Source organism: Salvelinus fontinalis, chromosome 3, assembly GCF_029448725.1.
Source record: "Salvelinus fontinalis isolate EN_2023a chromosome 3, ASM2944872v1, whole genome shotgun sequence".
Lineage (NCBI taxonomy): Eukaryota > Metazoa > Chordata > Actinopteri > Salmoniformes > Salmonidae > Salvelinus > Salvelinus fontinalis.
Genome location: NC_074667.1, coordinates 27,131,269 through 27,150,655, shown reverse-complemented (window position 1 = coordinate 27,150,655; position 19,387 = coordinate 27,131,269). Strand labels below are relative to the sequence as shown.

The window sequence follows — 19,387 nt, the reverse complement described above, 5'->3', positions numbered from 1 at the left end:
GGGTGGCTACTTTGAAGAATCTAAATTCTAAAATATATTTTGATTTGTTTAACACTTTTTTGGTTACTAAATGATTCCATATGTGTTATTTCATAGTTTTGATGTCTTCACTATTATTCTACAATGTAGAAAATAGTAAAAGTAAAGAAAAACCCTTGAATGAGTAGGTGTATCCAAACTTTTGACTGGTACTGTGTATATATATATATATATATATATATATATATATATATATATATATATATATATATATATATATATATATATATATATATATATATATATATATATATATATATATATATATATATATATATATATATATATATATAGAAATGTTTAATTATTTATTTTATTTATTTTTTACAAAATAATATATGGGGGATTGGAAATGATGCAGACAATTACACTCATAGAAGCCACAATCTATCTGCAATATTAAAGTTATATACCATTTTATGTATATATTCCATGTATGGAATATATATATATTTACAGTGGGGAGATCAAGTATTTGAAACACTGCCAATTTTGCAGGTTTTCCTACTTACAAAGCATGTAGAGGTCTGTAATTTTTATCATAGGTACACTTCAACTGTGAGAGACGGAATTTAAAACAAAAATCCAGAAAATCACATTGTATGATTTTTAAGTAATTAATTTGCATTTTATTGCAAATTGGGGTTGTACTATTATATGGTATTTAGACACATTCACACAATGATGTAAAATGTAACTTATTTACATCAAGTTTGCCAGTACAACTAAGATTAGGCCCTAGAAAAAAAGTCAAATACACACTTTTGACTGCTAAAAGTATTTTATATAAAACGTATAAACTTTGGCTACTCTGTTTTTACAAATCTAGAGTCTAATCTGAGTCTTGTGTGAAAATACAACAATAACTAGAGAAGTACATATCCTGAAGAAAATGTGGTATGCATGCTAGCTTGTGAATGATCGATTGATTGGTAGGAGAGGATATGCTGAACATGTTTTGGTTTGGTGTCTCTAGCTTGAACGGATACAAGAGTTACTGTTGGTTGGTTATTTTATGCCAATGTATGGAAATGTATACAGCTAAAGTTGTAAAAATTATTTAATAATTTGAAGTAAGGATCGCCTGAACATGTGAAAGTTGCTTGGTGTCTATAGTGTGAATGTTTCAAGAGTTACTGTTGGTGAGTTATTTTATGCTAATTTATGCACATGAATGGAATTATAGTTCATACAAGTTCATACAAGAATTTTAATTTAGGATTTCCTGAACATGAGAAAGTTAGTTTGATGTATCTAGCTTGAACGGTTCAAGAGTCACTGTTGTTGAGTTATTTTATGCAAAAATATGCAACTGTAAATAGTTATAATACATTTTTTAACATTATAGAATTGGATACTAGGACAGCCTGAACATGTGAACGTTGGTTTGGTGTCTCTAATTTGAACGGTTTAAGAGTTACTGTTGGTTGGTTATTTTATCTTAATTTATACACATTCACATCGTAATAATTGATGAAGATCTTAAATCATTTGAAGTTTAGGATGCCCTGAATGTTTTACAGTTGGTCTTATAGCTTAAATGGCCTAGGAGGAAGACCATTTTAAATAGCCACCACTGTATTACTGTGGTTCTAATTCGAACCCAGGTTATTTATGTAAATGTTAAGTGCTTAAAGTTTAAAAAGTATAAAAGGCTATGGAGCTTTTATTAACATTTAAAACGGTTATAGTTCAAAAAGTTTAAATGATCAACATTTGAAAACCAATCCATTTAAGTTGGGTCAGTTTGAACCTCTCGACGTTGGTTTGGCGTTGATAGCTTAAGTGGTGTAAGAGGAGATTAGTGTCACATTTAGATTTTTTTTTTACCATTTAAGTCTATGTACCATTTTCCCCCGTTGAAATGCATTGGGAGATCATTTAAACATTGTTACAGTTAAAAAATGATAAATGCCATAAAAAATATTTTCTCAACAATCTAAGTTGGAGTTTTCTGCACATCTGGAAGTTGGTTTCGTGTTAATAACTTAAATCATTTACGGGCTATAGAGCAAGCCGAAGAAATTAAACAATAATAATGAGTATGTAAGAAATCTAGAGTTGTACATTATTTTGGAAGCATAATTCATTATTGTCATCAACTATACCAATCAAAATACATTTTTACTGATACAAATGACATGTGTTTGGATACATGGGGAATGTTCCACAGGTCAATAATCAAGAAAGAGAAGAGGCAAGAATATTTAGAATTGAAAAATATATTTTTTTGTAAATACAAAACAAAATACTTTATGGGTTGAAGCAAAACTTCCTCGGCATGTAGATAACCAAGCATTAGAACATTGAATAACAGCTTTCTAAGTTATTCCTAATTGTATAACTAGTGTTAGTGTTACTTTGTTACCTGGTCCCTCCTACATACAATGTTCAACAATTGCTCTTTATCTTACTCTTAAATCTTTTTTTGTTGTTGTAGATTTCTGAAAGGTATTTTGAAATATTAGCTGGATCAAAATAGGACAAACCTAAATGCCATGCTCCTTCTTATCTGTTTATGCATTGGTGTAAGCCTATGTAAATGACTTTTGACCAAAACAATTTCTCTATCATGTAATGTATAATATATTCTATTTTTCTATGTGCAAGATGAAAAATCTATGTATTTCGATACAAACAGATAGTACTTTTAGTTTTTTTTTTTTTTTACTTTACAGAAGTGACAGACAACAAATATCCATGGGAAACAGCCGCGGGGTGTGTGGGGGGGGGGGGGGGGGGTCCCACAAAGGACAGAATGCAGCCCTCCGCTCACGCAGTTATAAATAACATTGCTTCTTTGTGTGGTGGTGCGCTTGGTGCTCTGATTGACCGACTTATACAGTAGTCCCGGACCCTTTTGCCCCTCAAGAGGTTGTGATTGGTCAAGGGCAAGCCTGTCTGAGCGCAAACCAGATCCGATGAGCAACAAGAACGACGACAGCTGAAATCAACAGAGTAGAAAGACCGCGGTCCCACAGAGACTTGCACAGTTCACTCATTCCTTTGAAGGGTGCCTTCGGACAAAACCGTTTGCTGTTCACGCTCAGCGTCGGAAAAACTTAGAGGTAAATATAGTGTGAACTTTTCAAGGTAATTTACAAAAAAATAGTCCATGTGATCTACAGTGTTGTCAAGTTGTACAGAATTGCATGGAGCTATTTTCCTTAGTTGTTTGTGGTTACTGACAATAACACTCATTTTACTTTCTACAGCAGGGTTGGGGAGTAACTGATTACATGTACTTTTGGAAAAACTAGATGATTTCTTCATGGATCCTTTTAAATTCAGAAAGGATGTTTGCTTAACAATAGATTTATGACACTTTCAGTTTTCTGAGTTACATTCAATTCAGCATCGAAAAAAAGGTGCAAGTTTAAAGTGCCAATCAGCAGTTGAAACAATAACAAACTGACTCCCTGTGCCTGTTTGGTAAAAAGCTGAGGGATAGTGCTGGAGAAATGTAACCACTCAACTTCATAGACAGAGCTATGAATTGACTCATTCCAATTGGCTCATTCATCCTCCCTCCTCTCCCCTGTAGTTATCACGTAGGTCGTGGCTGTAAATGAAAATGTGTTCTCAGGCAACTTACCTGGTAAAATAAGAACAAATATATGAATGCAAAGGCAGACCATCCATGATATCAAAATGATAGTTTTAGTTTTGTGTTTAGGCCATACAGTGTTTGTTTCCATGTACTTTTACTTATTGGAGTAAAACAATTCAATATTTCGGGTTCTTAAGGAATACGACTGCAACTGCAGATTGCCCTTTTAAGGCCTAGATTCAATCAGTTCAAGCGTTTTAAGGGCGCTAGCCGACAACCACATAGCTGATGTTTTGGCAGTATTGGAGGTAGAATAGAGCTCGGCTACCTGATCCGAGCCCGACGGGCCCTGACATTATACATTGGGTTAGGGCGGGGTAGGGCCTGTTTTTCCATCAATAACTAGGGTATGGGCAGGCCTCAGGTATCACTAAATTATTCACAAATTTTTTGAAGTTGAGCCATTTGCTCGTGCTCTGCTGCACAGTACAGTCATATCTGGGTAATATCATAACATTGCATCAGATGTGCTCCAATCTCATCAAATATAAAACAGGAGAGATTATTTTACAGAAAATAATAATGTTCCTTGAGTTTTGTCAGAGTTTAGAGTGATGAAAAGTAGCTAACAGCTAACTGCTCGCTCATGTCTTTTCATTGAGTAGAGCAACCCAAGAAGAGCAATTACCATGGTTACTCGGACTCAGAGCCACAATAAACAGAGCAAGCTGTGCGCAAGGAGCGACTGACAGACAGAAGCAGCTAATAGATTTACTAAGAAAGCAGTTATTTTGGGTTTCGGGCAGGGCCGGCCGGCCTTAAATTTGGCAGAAGCAATCGATCCTGGGTAGGTTAGGGCCTGAGCTTCAGGGCATGGGTAGGGCTCGGGCTTAAAATTCATGCCTGTGCAGTGCTCTGAGTTGGAGCTATCAAATCGGTGATCAACTGCTCTTGTGATCATCACGAAGCCACAGCCCTCCCACTTGATAGAAATTCAGAATGAGAAAGTGTGGGCTATATAAAAAATAATGACTCTCAAATTGAAAATCATTACAAAATACTGAGGATTTCTATCAGCCTTATCGATGTGTAGATTATGTCTCACATTCCAGTTTTCAAACTTGTAAACAAGGCTGAATGGGATTTCTCTTAATGTGGGAAGGTAAAGGGGATACCGAGTCAGTTGTCTTCTGCATTTAACCCAACCTCTCTGAATCAAAAAAAGTGTTAAACAAATTAAAATATATTTTATATTTGAGATTCTTCAAAGTAGCCACCCTTTGCCTTGTTAACAGCTTTGCATACTCTTGGCATTCTCTCTTTTCCAACAGTCTTGAAAGAGATCCCACAAATGCTGAGCACTTGTTGGCTGGTTTTCCTTCACTCTGTGGTCCAACTCATCTCAAAATATCTCAATTGGGTTGAGGTTGGGGGATTGTAGAAGCCAGGTCATCTCATGCAGCACTCCATCCCTCTTCTTCTTGGTAAAATAGCCCTTACACAGCCTGGAGGTGTTTTGGGTCATTGTCCTGTTGAAAAACAAATGATTGTCCCACTAAGCCCAAACCAGATGGGATTGCATAGTGCTGCAGAATGCTGTGGTAGCCATGCTGGTTAACTGTGCCTTGAATTCTAAATAAATCACAGACAGTGTCACCATCAATGCGCCCCCTCACCATAACACCTCCTCCTCCATGCTTTACGGTGGGAACCACACATGCGGAGATAATTCGATTCACCCACACCGCGTCTCACAAATACACAGCGTTTGGAACCAGAAATCTCAAATTTGGACTCTAGACAAAAGGACAAATTTCCACCGGTCTAATGTCCATTGCTCGTGTTTCTTGGCCCAAGCAAGTCTCTTCTTCTAATTGGTGTCCTTTCTTAGTGGTTTCTTTGCCGCAATTAGACCATGAAGGCCTGATTCACACAGTCTCCTCTGAACCATTGATGTTGAGATGTGTCTGTTACTTGAAATCCGCGAAGCATTTATTTTGGCTGGTAATTAATGACCTTATCCTCTGCAGCAGAGGCTCAATCAGAAATCAACTTTACGTTTCTATCGCACAATCTCTAGTGCTTCAGTGATAAAGAATGAATAGAGTCTTGAACTCATTTCCTGGGGTCGTTCCAGGAAATGAGTGCCTTTTTGTTTCCCTTTGATATTTTATTTAAAAATTGTGTCATAAGTTCCGGACTTGTCTCCGTGCTGCTGTGCTGTTTGATGCTACTTGGCTACCTGCCAAACTTTACAGATTGAATTTAAATCTGTATTTAACACATTTATGAACACTTAGTTTTTCCCTTGCTCAACTTTTTTCATTCAACTATTTCACCCCAGATGCTTTTTCTGGACATGTTTGTACAGGACCTCCACCAGCCGAAAAAAGCTAAGTAGTAACATTAACACTACGCCATCTAATTGCAGTCGCTGTAATCATAATATACAGGATAACTATCGCCTTATGGTGAGGATAGCCGTGTTGAAAGCCCAGCTTCAAATGCAATCATTAGGCAAGGGTCATTTAAGTGTAGGAAAGGATTAAACAGCTTGTTATCTGAAAAAGTACAGATATTACTTTAAAACCCCACGCAGAGTCCCCGCAGCCGGACAATTTTCTCTCAAGGCTCCTTGAAAGAAATGCTGTCGGCATGCTCAGCCGACAGAAACGTTCAACCGCCGAAGCCTCCCACCATTAGCTGTGACAAATGGAAAACCTTAGTCATTGGCGACTCCATTACCCGCAATATTAGACTTTAAAAAAGTCATCCAGCTATCATACACTGTTTACCAGGGGGCAGGGCTACCGACGTTAAGGCTAATCTGAAGATGGTGTTGGCTAGGGCTAAAACAGGCGAGTGTAGAGAGTATAGGGATATTGTTATCCATGTCGGCACCAACCATGTTTCAGGATCAAACAGTCCGAGGTCACCAACCGCAACATAGCTTCAGCATGTAAATCAGCTAGAAAGATGTGTCGGCATCTAGTAATTGTCTCTGGCCTCCTCCCAGTTAAGGGGGGTGATGAGCTCTACAGCAGAGTCTCAATGTTTTCTGCCCCTCCCAAAATATAGAATTTGTAGATCATTTTTCTGGGACTCACCCACAAACAGGAAAAAGCCTGGCCTGCTGAGGAGTGACGGACTCCATTTTAGCTGGAGGAGTGCTCTCATTTTATCTATCAACATAGACAGGACTCAAACTCCTCTAGCTCCACAATGAGACAGGGTGCCAGGTTAGCACAGTCAGTTTAGTCAGCTCACCTATCCCCATTGAAACCGTTTCTGTGCCTCGATCTAGGTTGAGCAAAACTAAACATGGCGGTGTTCTCCTTAGAAATCTCACTGGAATAAAGACCTCCTCCATTCCTGTCATTATTGAAAGCGATTGTGATATCTCACATCTCAAAATAGGACTAATTCATGTTAGATCCCTCACTTCCAAGGCAGTCATAGTCAATGAACTAATCACTGATCATAATCTTGATGTGATTGGCCTGACTGAAACATAGCTCAAGTCTGATGAATTTACTGTGTTAAATGAGGCCTCTCCTCCTGGTTACACTATTGACCATATCCCCTGCGTATCCCGTAAAGGCGGAGGTGTTGCTAACATTTAAGACAGAACATTTCCATGTACCCCCCCAAAAGATGACTGCGTTTTCGTATTTTTAGCTTCTAGTCATGAAATATATGCAGCCTACTCAATCACTTTTTATAGCTACTGTTTACAGGCCTTCTGGGCCATATACAGTTTTCCTCACTGAGTTCCCTGAATTCCTGTCAGACCCTGTTGTCATGGCAGATAATATAACATTTTTTGGTGACTTTAATATCCACATGGAAAGTCCAGAGACCCACTCCAAAAGCTTTCGGAGCCATCATCGACTCAGTAGGGTTTGTCCAACATGTCTCTGGACCTACTCATTGTCACAGTCAAAACCTGGATCTAGTTTTGTTCCATGGAATAAATATTGTGGATCTAAATGTTTTTCCTCATAATCCTGGACTATCGGACCCCACTCTTATTATGTTTGGAATCACAACAAATAATCTGCTCAGACCCCAACCAAGGATCAACTAAAGCTGTGCTATAAATTCTCGGACAACCAAAAGATTCCTAGATGCCCTTCCAGACTCCCTCCACCTACCCAAGGATGTCAGAGTACAAACATTAGTTAACCACCTAACTGAGGATCTAAATTGAACCTTGTGTAATACCCTAGATGCACCCCTAAAAAGAAAAATAATTTGTCACAAGAAATTGGCTCCCTGGTCTACAGAAAATACCCGAGCCCTGAAGCAATCATCCAGAAAATTGGAACGGAAATGGCGATCCACCAAACTGGAAGTCTTCCGTCTAGCTTGGAAAGACAGTCCCGTGCAGTATCGAAGAGCCCTCGATCATCCTATTTTTCCAACCTAATTGAGGAGAACAAGAATATAACATTTCTTTTTGATACTGTCGCAAAGCTAACTAAAAACCAGGATTCCCCAAGAGAGGATGCCTTTCATTTCAGCAGTGATGAATTTATGAACTTCTTCGATGAAAAGATCATGATCATTAGAAAGCAAATGACGGACTCCTCTTTGAATCTGCGTATTTCTCCAAAACTCAGGTGTCCTGAGTCTGTACAGAACTGCCAGGACCTAGGATCAATGGAGACACAAAAGTTTTTTTTATCCTGTATCTCTAAACACATTCATTGAAATAGTTATGGCCTCTAAACGTTCAAGCTGCATTCGGAACCCTATTCCAACTAAACCACTGAAAGAGCTACTTCCTGTAATAAATGGCTCCCTATCCACCGGATGTGTACCAAACTCACTAAAAGTGACAGTAATAAAGCCTCTCTTGAAATAGTCAAACCAAATGTACAAATCTTTCGGCCTATATTTAATCTCCCATTCCCTCTCAAACATTTTTGAAAAGGCTGTTACGCAGCAACTCACAGCCTGACCTGAAGACAAATGTATGCGTAACACTTCAGTCTGGTATTAGACCCCATCATAGCACTGCACTCTGCACTGCACGACTGCACTCGTGAAGGCGGTAAATGACCTTTTAATGGCGTCAGACCAGGGGTCTGCATCTTTGCTCGTGCTCCTAGACCTTAGTGCTGCTTTTGACACCATCGATCACCACATTATTTTGGAGAGTTTGGAAACCCTTATTGGTCTACATGGACAAGTTCTTGCCTGGTTTGGATCTTATCTGTTGAAAAGATATCAGTTTGTCTCTGTGGATGGTTTGTCCTCTGACAAATCAATTGTAAGTTTTGACGCTCCTGAAGGTTCTGTTTTTGGACCAATATTGTTTTCACTATATATTATAACCTCTTGGTGACGTCATTCGGAAACACAATGTCAACTTTCACTGCTATGCGAATAACACACAGCTGTACATTTCGATGAAACATGGTGAAGCCCCCAAATTGCCTACACCGGAAGCCTGTGTTTCAGACATAAGGAAGTGTATGGCGGCAACATTTTACTTTTAAACTCGTACAAAACAGAGATGCTAGTTCTAGCTCCCAAGAAACAAAGAGATCTTCTGTTGAACCTGACAATTAATATTGATGGTTGAACAGTCATCTCAAATAAAACTGTGAAGGACCTCAGCGTTACTCTGGACCCTGATCTCTCTTTTGACGAAAATATCAAGAATATTTCAAGGACAGCTTTTTTCTATCTTCATAACAATAATCACAAACTAAACTAACATAAAAGCTAATCCATGCTTTTGTCACGGCTCAGAGGTGAGCCGACAAGGCAGAGACAGCAAGGGCGGTTCATCTCTCCAGTGCCTTGCCGTTCACCTTCGCACCCCTGGGCCAGATTACACTCAGTCATCGGACCTACTGGCTATGGAACCCTGACCTGTTCACCGGATGTGCTACAGTACCCTGTCCCGGACCTTCTGTTTCTGACTCTCTCTCTTCCGCACCTGCTGTCTCAACCTCTGAATGACCCTGCTGGTCGTCTATGAACGTTTGAACATCTTGAAGAACAATCTGGCCTTAATGGCCATGTACTATCTCCACCCGGCACAGACAGAAAAGGACTGGCCACCCCTCAGAGTCTGATTCCTCTCTAGGTTTCTTCCTAGGTTCCTGCCTTTCTATGGAGTTTTTCCCTTGACACCGTGATTCTACGTCTGCATTACTTGCTGTTTGGGGTTTTAGGCTGTTTTTTTGTGTAGCACTTTGTGGCATCTGCTGATGTAAAAAGGGCTTTATAAATACTTTTGAATGATTGGTTTTAAAAGCCTTTTATATTAAATTAAGTGCCCTTTAATGTGACTCACCACCTGGATTCTGTCTTATGTAGCAACATTTGAATTTCTGTTTTTACATTGGATACAAGTAGAGACAGAGGTACAAAATTGTATTTTATACACTACATTTGAGGAAACAATGGGAAAGTAATTCTGCTTTTAAAGTTGATCAACTTGTAAACTCACTTTTGAAAAAATCGCCTTTCAATGTTTTGGTACTACCATTGGAGAGCCCTTCTTTGTCTACACCCATTCAGCATTGTTCACACCCTCTTAAGCATTAGCCCCACCTATCTCTTTAAGGGTTGATCCAAGCATTCTGTACTAACTTGCCAGCTACTTCCAGACATCTGAGAGAGAACACCTCACTGAACATTACTCGTCCTGCTGTTATGTTTTCCAGAGCGTTGATGACTGCAGCTATGCTGTCAGATTGTCCGTTAGTAAATTCAGAGCGGTTTGCTTTCAGAGCGCACACTGGACGCTCTGGCCAATAAGTAGGGTTGTTCCGAAAGCTCTGACCTCACAACGACAGACAAGCACCCAAGTTAACTGGCTAACATTGGCTAGCTACTTCCAGACACATAATGAGAGAACACCCCACTCTGACCATTTTACTCCCGCTAGCAGAGCTGGTTAGGCCGTTTTCATGTTATCCAGAGCGTTGCTGACTGTAACTGTGCTGCTGGCAACAATTGAATTACGCTTTGTTGCCGACGGTTACTGACACCGGACATATTCAACGGGCGTTGAGCGTAAAAAATGGTATCAGTTATTCTGCGCTCTGGCACACTAAGACGAGAGTCTTTTGTTGAGAAATATAGCTAGATAACTAGCGAGGTAAACAATGAATCCAGCCAGCCAGCTAACGTTAGCTAGTTGGCTAACAGTACACTAACTTGAAATGCAAATACTTTGTCAAAATTAGAGTGGTCTTTTGTTAAGACAGGTAGCTAGTTAGCTAAACAATGGACCATAATCCCAACTCATGGCGTTACTACCCTGCATGAATCTGCAGGTAGCTAACCAACCAGGTTCAATGGCTATAACTAGTCCACAAATGTGTCTGAGATACGAAGAATAAGATCATACACATAACGTTAGCTAGCGACCCAGCCAGCTAACGTTAGCTAGCTAACAGTACACTTGAAATGAACCCACTTGCTGTCAAAATTAGAAACGTGCAATATCTGAAAATGTAGCTAGCTAGACTATCTTACCAGTATACATCATGTTTGGATGCATCTCCTGTCTGATGCCATGCATAGTTTCCCTTAGTTTGACGACATAATCCAAACTGGTGTTTTCCCCATCTCCTTAGCTATCATACTTGAATTCCACTGATTTCAAAACTCGGTACTCCAGAAAGTGGAGAGCATACACATAACGTTAGCTAGCTAACAGTACACTTTCACTTGACATTAGGTTTATGCAGTTTTACGATGCGATACATTTGAAAAAAAGCCGCGTTTAACACGATTACCTAGCCATACTGACAAGCTCCAATAGACAGAGGCGTGCTATATGGCAGACCAATCCAAACTCTTCTCTCGGCATGTCCAGCCCACTCTATCTCAGCCAATCATGGCTAGCGGGAAGTTTGCTCACTTTTTCTGTGGCTAAACCAACTAGGCTCGTATTTAACAATTGTATCTGTATTTACAGATGGCATACAAGTTTGATATTAAGGCACATGAAAGTTTACTTGTTCGAGAAGACATTTCTGCCAAAAAATGCATTTAGATTATTTTTTTAAATTTACGTTCAAATAGCTCTCCTGTGAAGTCATGACTTGCGACATAACGCCTTGTTTCCTGAACCGGGTCACTAATATAGACCACATGGAAAATTCAATAAATACATTTTTTAAATGAATAAAGACTTGCTAAAAGTGCAAAATTCTGATTTTGACATGTCCCTTTTGTGGATCCTCTTTGACTTCTAGGAAGATTTTAACCCACTTAACCACAACATTTATCCACATTTTCATCATAATTGTTAACCCGTAGTTATTTTGTTGCTTTGACAAAGTATTTTCTGAGGATTTGTATTTATTTCAGTTGATTAGGGATTAATTTTAAGGTTAAAAGAAAACCTGTTCCTCATTTTAAGGTCAACCCTGTTGCATGAACTGAACTCTCTTTAAAAAAATATATTCTAAAGAAACAACGAACATCTAATAGTGAAACTATAGTGTAAAAGCTGGTGAGCAGGTTCTACTCTTTTTGGCCATTTTCTAGTGTTTTTTTGTGGAAAACTGAGCTGGTCGAGCAGGTCAACCCTGTTACCTATAGATAGACAGGCTAGAATTTTTTTAACAATTACATTTTTGGGGTGAAACGTGCGTTCAATTGCCCCTTGTTGGAGACAACAAGCTTCCATCCCCCTGTCACAAGGGGATTTATGGATATCATATTACAATTAGGTGAAATAAAACCAAGTTACACTTCTCAAAAGGCTCCAAAAGGTGCAATTACCTATTCTACAACAATCAATGGGTAGACCTATGTATAATTCATTTACATTTCCTAAAAATGTATGTATCAATTGCAGACTGGCCCTTTAATTATCTAAACGATTAAAGTAAGTGTTCAACCTAATACAGAACTGTATACTTTCCTGTCTGTGTCCCCTGGTTCCTATAGAACTCGGTGGTCCAATCCACTCTCTCATACTGTCTCAGTGGCTGCTTGATAGGGAGGGTGTGATGAGGACTGGCTGGCCCCTCCTTGCTGCAGGGCTGTACTCAGTGCTGTCCCATGTGGTTCTGGTCCGAGGCTGTCTGGACTCCTGTAAGGAATGCTCAGGGCTTCAGAATGATCTGTGTCTGGAATGCAGAACAGGCTGGACCCTCCATGACAACACATGTGTAGGTAAGCGGGACTGTGTGTGTGTGTAGAGAGAGAGATATATATTATGTGTGTGTGTGTGTCTCAGATAAATTAAGAGATGCATCAACATCTAATATCTTTCTAAATGTTGATATTTGTGTTTATAATGTAAAATGCTTCAATGTACAATCTTACTGTGCTGTACTTTATACAAAACCTGTTATGTTGCTATAATATCTGTTGCTGTTGTGTTCCAGACATAGATGAGTGTGGCACAGAGCTGGGCCAGTGTCCCCCCAACACCTACTGCTTCAACACAGAGGGCAACTATCAGTGCAAAGGTCAGTGCTGCTACCAGAGCTCACTTCTTCCTCTTCAACAGCCAATCAGAAGTTGATTGGCTGTCGGTCGGAGGCCGAGCAGTTGGTCGGCCTCCGACCTCAAGGCACTACAGAGGGTAGTGCGAACGGCTAGTACATCACTGGGCCAAGCTTACTGCCATCCAGGACCTCTATACCAGGCGGTGTCAGAGGAAGGCCCTAAAAATTGTCAAAGACTCCAGCCACCCTAGTCATAGACTGTTCTCTCTGCTACCGCACGAGAAGCGGTTCCGAAGCGCCAAGTCTAAGTCCAAGAGGCTTCTAAACAGCTTCTACCCCCAAGCCATAAGACTCCTGAACACCTAGTCAAATGGCTACCCAGAAAATGTGCAGTGCCCCTCCTCCCCCTCACCCCCTCTTTACACCACTGCTACTCTCTGTTGTCATCTGTGCATAATCACTTTAATAACTTTACCTACATGCACATACTACCTCAAATAACCGTTGCCCCTGCACATTGACTCTGTATCGGTACCCCCCTGTATATAGTCTCGCTATTGTTATTTTTATCTCTTATTCTTATCTGTATTTTTTTGAAACTGCATTGTTGGTTAGGGGCTCGTAAGTAAGCATCTCACTGTAAGGTCTACACCTGTTGTATTCGGCGCATGTGACTAATACAATTTGATTTGATTTTAAACACTATGGGGCGAATCCTAACTTCCCCTTAAGTAAACTTTTTTGTTTCCCAATTATACAATTTAAAAAAAAAGGTGAAAGTTTGAAAGTTTGTCATAAGACTATCAAGAGCTTCATTGTATAGATGAGAGGTGTCTTGAATACCACAGAGATCCTATTCAATTTAAAATGTGTAATTCTATGTTCAATACAATATCAATCAGAATCCACAAGATTTCTCTAGGTTGCTGTATACAATTACATGATGATCTCTGAAACAGAATCTCCTCTCCCGTTAGAGTGAACTGTGAGCTGTGTATGGGTGTTATGGGTTGTGGTCTTCCAACAGGCTGTGACCAGGCCTGTGTAGGCTGTATGGGTGCTGGGCCAGCTCGCTGCAGGAAGTGTGCTGCTGGCTACAGACTAACCGGAGCCAAGTGTTTAGGTAAGTGGCGTATTTTGTGTATGAGAATGTGTACAGTATGTATAAGGATGAGTGTGTGTGTTTGTCTGTCTCTCTGTCTGGATGTTTGTCAGTCTGTCTGATTCTTAGTCCAGAAGTATCTTTCTCTCACTCACCACCTACTCCCTCCCTCAGATATAGATGAATGCAGTGAGCGGGTTCTGGCGTGTTCAGGGCTAGATGAGATCTGTACCAATTTGGATGGTTCTTTCCTCTGTGACTGTGCTGAAGGCTTCACACGCAAAAACAACGTCTGTGTGCAGAAAAAGCTACCCAGAGGTAAGTGTTCTAACCACACGTGCTCACACCACGAACTGGCGCGCGCATGCACAACCACACACAAACACACACACACACATCCCCCCATCTCTTTCCCACTCTCCTTCTAGCTGTATTTATTTTTGAGATTTTAAAACATACATTGAACACCGAAGAGAAGCCGCACCGAACACCCAAAATACTCCGGTTGTCTGCGCCAGCTGAATCGGGTCCAACATTGTGTAATGTGTGTGCACCTGGCTTGAGCTTTCCACACCTGGATTGTGCAATATTTGCCTATTATTATTTTCAACATTTTTCAAGCTTTGTCAAATTGGTTGTTGATCATTGCTAGACAACCAACAGATGAGAAAGTATGAATTTGCTTATAGAAATTAAAATATCAACGGAAATAATGTATTTATACCGTAAATGTGTGCTTTCCTGTTGAGAATTAGATTTCCCTGGGGCACAGACATCGACTCTAGGGGGTTAAAGATAAATATTTTTGCTTAGAGTATTATTATACTGTTGTTTGATTGACTGTCTTTCCAAATCTCCCAACAGTTGTATTTGTAGGGTTAGTTTTAAATTAATGTTGTGATTTTTCAGCCAATCCTTAATTTATAACCAGGAACAAGCTATCTGTGGGCAATACCAGAATAAATGGTCTGATGAATCTGTCTCCTAACAGAGCTAAGATGGTTGTATGCCGCATATATGTTCGTAGCAAGAATTTTGTACAGTACTTTAAATTGAAAAACTCAAAGCGTTGAATCTTGCTTCGTTTTATCTATCAGCTCATACACCTTGTACCCTGGAATCGGTACATAAAACATTTCTTCCCAGCTATTTTGCAACCTGCATGGCACAGCTGTCAACATTTTGGTCCTCAAATGAAACTGGTATATTTTTCTATTTTTGCAAATGTTTTTCACCAGTTTTGGTCCTTAATATAGGTCAGACAGACCAGTTCCCTACTTCTTCCCCCTTCTACTTGCCTTCTCCATTTCTGCGGTAGTGCTGCAATCAATTGGTTGTAACTTTGGATTGAGCAACCCTTCTCATATATTTCCAAAAGCTGCAGTTGTGACATAACTCTACCATTTATATTCATAATATCATAAATATAATACCCTCTTTAATATTTTTTTCCATAAAGATTTTTTTTAAATCATTTGAGTTTAACTATGATATTTGTTATAATGTACTTTGAACAAGGTTTAATTTTCAGTTAACCGAAAATGAGAAGTAGGGTGGCAGGTAGCCTAGTGATTAGAGCATTGGGCCAGTAACCAAAAGGTTGTTAGATCAAATCCCCTTGCTGACAAGGTTAAAATCTGTCGTTCTGCCCCTGAACAAGGCTGTTAACCCAATGTTCCTTGGCCGTCATATAAATAAGAATTTGTTCTTAACTGACTTGCCTAGTTAAATGAAGGTTAAATAAAAATAAAATAAAAAGTAGCTGTATTTAGGCAAAAATAAACATTTGGAACAAGATATGATCCTTATGAATCTACTGGAGAACAAGTTTGGGTTTAAGTGAGAGGTTTAGTGCTTTCATATTTAATAATTTCAGCCCCTCAAACTGATATTCATTATAGAAATAGGCATGTTAATCTTGTCTGGCTTAGTGTTCCAGAAATATGTTTTGCTCACATGATTTGAAAAACAAATCACCTGGAGCAGGCAACTCCGTAAGTAAGTAAACTGTGATATAAGTTGAACAGTGTAGTTTTTACCTCTAAGTCATTGCAGGATCTTGTCTATTTATGTTAACTTTCTATTGAAAAGTATTGTTGATTTTTTATTTTTTTTTTCTCTCTCCCTCCCTCCCTGTAGGTGTTGGTGAGAAGGGTCTGTTTGAGGACGTCCAGGATGAAGAGGTGGAGGTTCTCCAGCAGATGTTCTTTGGGGTGCTGCTCTGTGCTTTGGCCACCCTGGCTGCTAAAGGAGACATGGTCTTCACCTCCATCTTCATGGGTGGAGTGGCGGCCATGGCTGGATACTGGCTCATAGACAGGGGAGACCGCGTATTGGACAGCTTTCTGAAGGGACGCTAGAGCTACACTGCTGTCAAGGACTTATTAGCATAACCTGTTGGTGGGTATATATGTATATGTACATAGGAAATGTTGAATTGACATTAACACCAATCAGACACGAGCCTGGGTGCCAGTCTTTTAATGCTCTCTTGCCAACTCCTTATGAAATTGTGTAAACATGGCAATTGCTTAAGGAGTTGGCAAGAGAGTAGAAACAGACTGGCACCCGGGCTAAACAGACTGTTACATATGAATAAATAAATAATGATCCCTGAGACAAACTGTCATTTTAAAAGCTTAAATAATAAACATTGCTGTGTGCACCTTGCCTTTAACACTATCATGCTCTCAAAGTCAACAAAGATTATAGAAAGGACGCTTGATCTCATAAAACGGTGTTAAACAAAACATTTAAATAAAATGTGTCTGTGTGTGTGTGTGTATATACACTGAGTGTACAAAACGTTATGAACACCTGTTCTTTCCATGACAGACTGACCAGGTGAATTCAGGTGAAAGCTATGATCCCTTATTGATGTCACTTGTTAAATCCACTTCAAGCATTGTAGATGGAGGGAAGGAGACAGATTAAAGAGGGATTTTTAAGCCTTGAGACAATTGAGACATCGATTGTGCATGTGTGCCACTCAGAGGGTGTATGGGAAAGACAAAATATGTAAGTGCCTTTGAATGGGGTATGGTAGTAGATGCCAGGCGCACCGGTTTGTGTCAATAACTCCAACGCTGCTGGGTTTTTCATGCTCGACAGTTTCCCTTGTGTATCAAGAATGGTCCACCACCCAAAGGACATCCATCCAACTTGACACAACTGTGGGAAACCTTGGAGTCAGCATCCCTGTGGAATGCTTTCAACACCTTGTAGATTCCATGCCCCTAACACTAGTTAGTAACTTACTTCAAAATGGGGGAGGGTGTTCTTAATGTTTTGTACAGTCAAAGTATGTATGTACACTATGCATATTAAGTTATCAATTTCAAAAGAAAAATGACCGAAGTCTCAAAGATGCATTAAATGTTAAAATACAATGTGTGTATGTGTGTGTGTGTGCATGCGTGTTTGTAGGTATGCACAGTGATTTAGCAAACTATCAACGAAAAGTCTTCATTACTCTGGTCCACCCTCCTGCTTCTCTTTGGAACTCCTTCAAGACTGTTGGAAAAGCATTCCTCATGAAGCTGGTTGAGAGAATGCCAAGAGTGCGCAAAGCTGTCATCAAGGCAAAGTGTGGCTACTTTGAAGAATCTCAAATATAAAATATATTTTGATTTGTTTAACACTTTTTTGGTTACTACATGATTCAATATGCGTTATTTCATAGTTTTGATGTCTTCACTATTATTCTACAATGTAGAAAATAGTAAAAATAAAGAAAAGACCTGGAATGAGTGGGTGTGTCCAAACTTTTGACTGGTACTGAACTTGTCTGGCTGTAGGTCTGTACAACATAAAAGTATAAGAAGGTTGTGGTAAGAACATCTCATCATGGACAATACAGAACTAAAGGTTGATACAATCTGCATCATATTCACAAGGGCAATTCCTACCTCTGAGATTTGAAATCTGAAAAAAAATTAGACCATATTATTATATTGAAATAGCCTACCCTATACAATATCACCAAAAGGAGTTGATAGATTAAGCCCTGTCAACGGCACTAACATTAATATGACAAAGGAAAATGTTTGCAAATGATTTGTTATGCAGAATCAAAAGTACTCACCTGTCCTCCAGCAAAGACAGACAGATGTCAATCCCATCAGGAACACGCCCACTTCAGAAGCCACACCCACTGCTGCCTGCCATAATTGGGCCACTGTTTGGTGACATGATGACATCAGGAGAGGTGATTAGCTTTAAATCCCAATGTAAATATTTAAAATGGTAGACAGGTGTTAGAATACCACATTATTAGTCTTGGTAAATGTTTCCGTTTTCATATATGTGAGGAAAGACAGCTAGTCAGCTAAGCGTTTTACATTTATTTAATTTAGCAGACGTTCTTATCCAGAGTGACTTACATCAGTTAATTCATCTTGAGATAGCTAGGTGAGACAACAACATATCACAATCGTAGCCAGTTCCCTCAACTAAGTAGTTATCAGAAAAGTTAGTGCTAGTAGGAAAAGGAAAGTGTATTTTTGCCGTGGGATTAATAAAAAGGATACTTAACCAAAACTATATTTTGAGAGTTTGCGTTCACAACACTGTCTGTGGAGCTCTGACCTCCAGTGTGTACATTTGTGGTGAAAAAAAGAAATATATATACAAAACCTAATAAGATAAAGGTAGTCTATTTGTTTCAGTTTTGCTAACTAAAGATGACCAACACACCTGACGTAGGAGAAGAAACATTATGAGATAAAAAATGTATGTTTGTTTCATATCTAAGAAGTGTACTACCAATATAGAGGGAAAGTACAAGCAGCTATGAATAGGTTAATGAGTAAACCACAGTCAAACCTGGTGCAAGGAAATCATTCTAATTATACAAAAATATAGTATCTAAATGGGTTGATTTAATTCGTCAAGTATCACCTTTTTTTGTAATGAAGCAAAATTCTAAGGATAAAAAACATGCAAAAACCTGGAGAACATAAAGCAATTCTATTTGTTTCGGTTCTATCTGCTAACTAGGCAAAGATGACTAACACACCTGATGTAGGATTCAGTGCTGTACTGGGGGTCAAAGGAGAGGTCAAACCAGGTGAGAAGAGATCTCATATCACACAAGAAAGTCCTTAATTAAGCAGAAAGAGAGAAGTACAGTACACATGACCTACAATTTAGATGGACTAAAAGTACACAAATCTGGACTGAAATTACAAGCAACTGTGAATAGATCTATTAGTAAACCGGTCAGAGCTTTAGTGAATTAATGTGAACAGAAAAATGTCAACTGTA

At 39.2% G+C, this 19,387-nt stretch overlaps 1 protein-coding gene across 2 annotated transcripts; it reads left to right on the top strand.

Moving 5' to 3' along the window:
• The first annotated feature begins 2,816 nt into the window (after positions 1-2,816).
• LOC129842332 (protein disulfide isomerase Creld1) lies at positions 2,817-17,872 on the top strand. 2 transcript variants are annotated; one of them, XM_055910854.1, is made up of 7 exons: positions 2,817-3,107; positions 12,553-12,742; positions 12,958-13,041; positions 14,048-14,143; positions 14,297-14,440; positions 16,262-16,522; positions 17,549-17,872. In XM_055910854.1, exons 2-6 carry the CDS (start codon positions 12,577-12,579, stop codon positions 16,480-16,482), a joined length of 711 nt encoding a protein of 236 aa, XP_055766829.1. In that variant the 5' UTR covers positions 2,817-3,107; positions 12,553-12,576; the 3' UTR covers positions 16,483-16,522; positions 17,549-17,872. The 2 variants fall into 2 exon arrangements, with proteins under 2 accessions (XP_055766829.1, XP_055766819.1); XM_055910844.1 differs by having other exon boundaries at positions 2,819-3,107; positions 12,515-12,742.
• The last annotated feature ends 1,515 nt before the right edge of the window (positions 17,873-19,387 follow it).

What these genes read in the sequence shown, in the direction of transcription:
- LOC129842332 (XM_055910854.1), top strand. Translation starts at nt 12,577, where the DNA reads ATGAGGACTGGCTGGCCCCTCCTTGCTGCAGGGCTGTACTCAGTGCTG. An exon ending in CCATGACAACACATGTGTAG is followed by an intron (nt 12,743 to 12,957) that starts GTAAGCGGGACT and finishes GTTGTGTTCCAG; the next exon opens with ACATAGATGAGTGTGGCACA. An exon ending in GCAGAAAAAGCTACCCAGAG is followed by an intron (nt 14,441 to 16,261) that starts GTAAGTGTTCTA and finishes CCCTCCCTGTAG; the next exon opens with GTGTTGGTGAGAAGGGTCTG.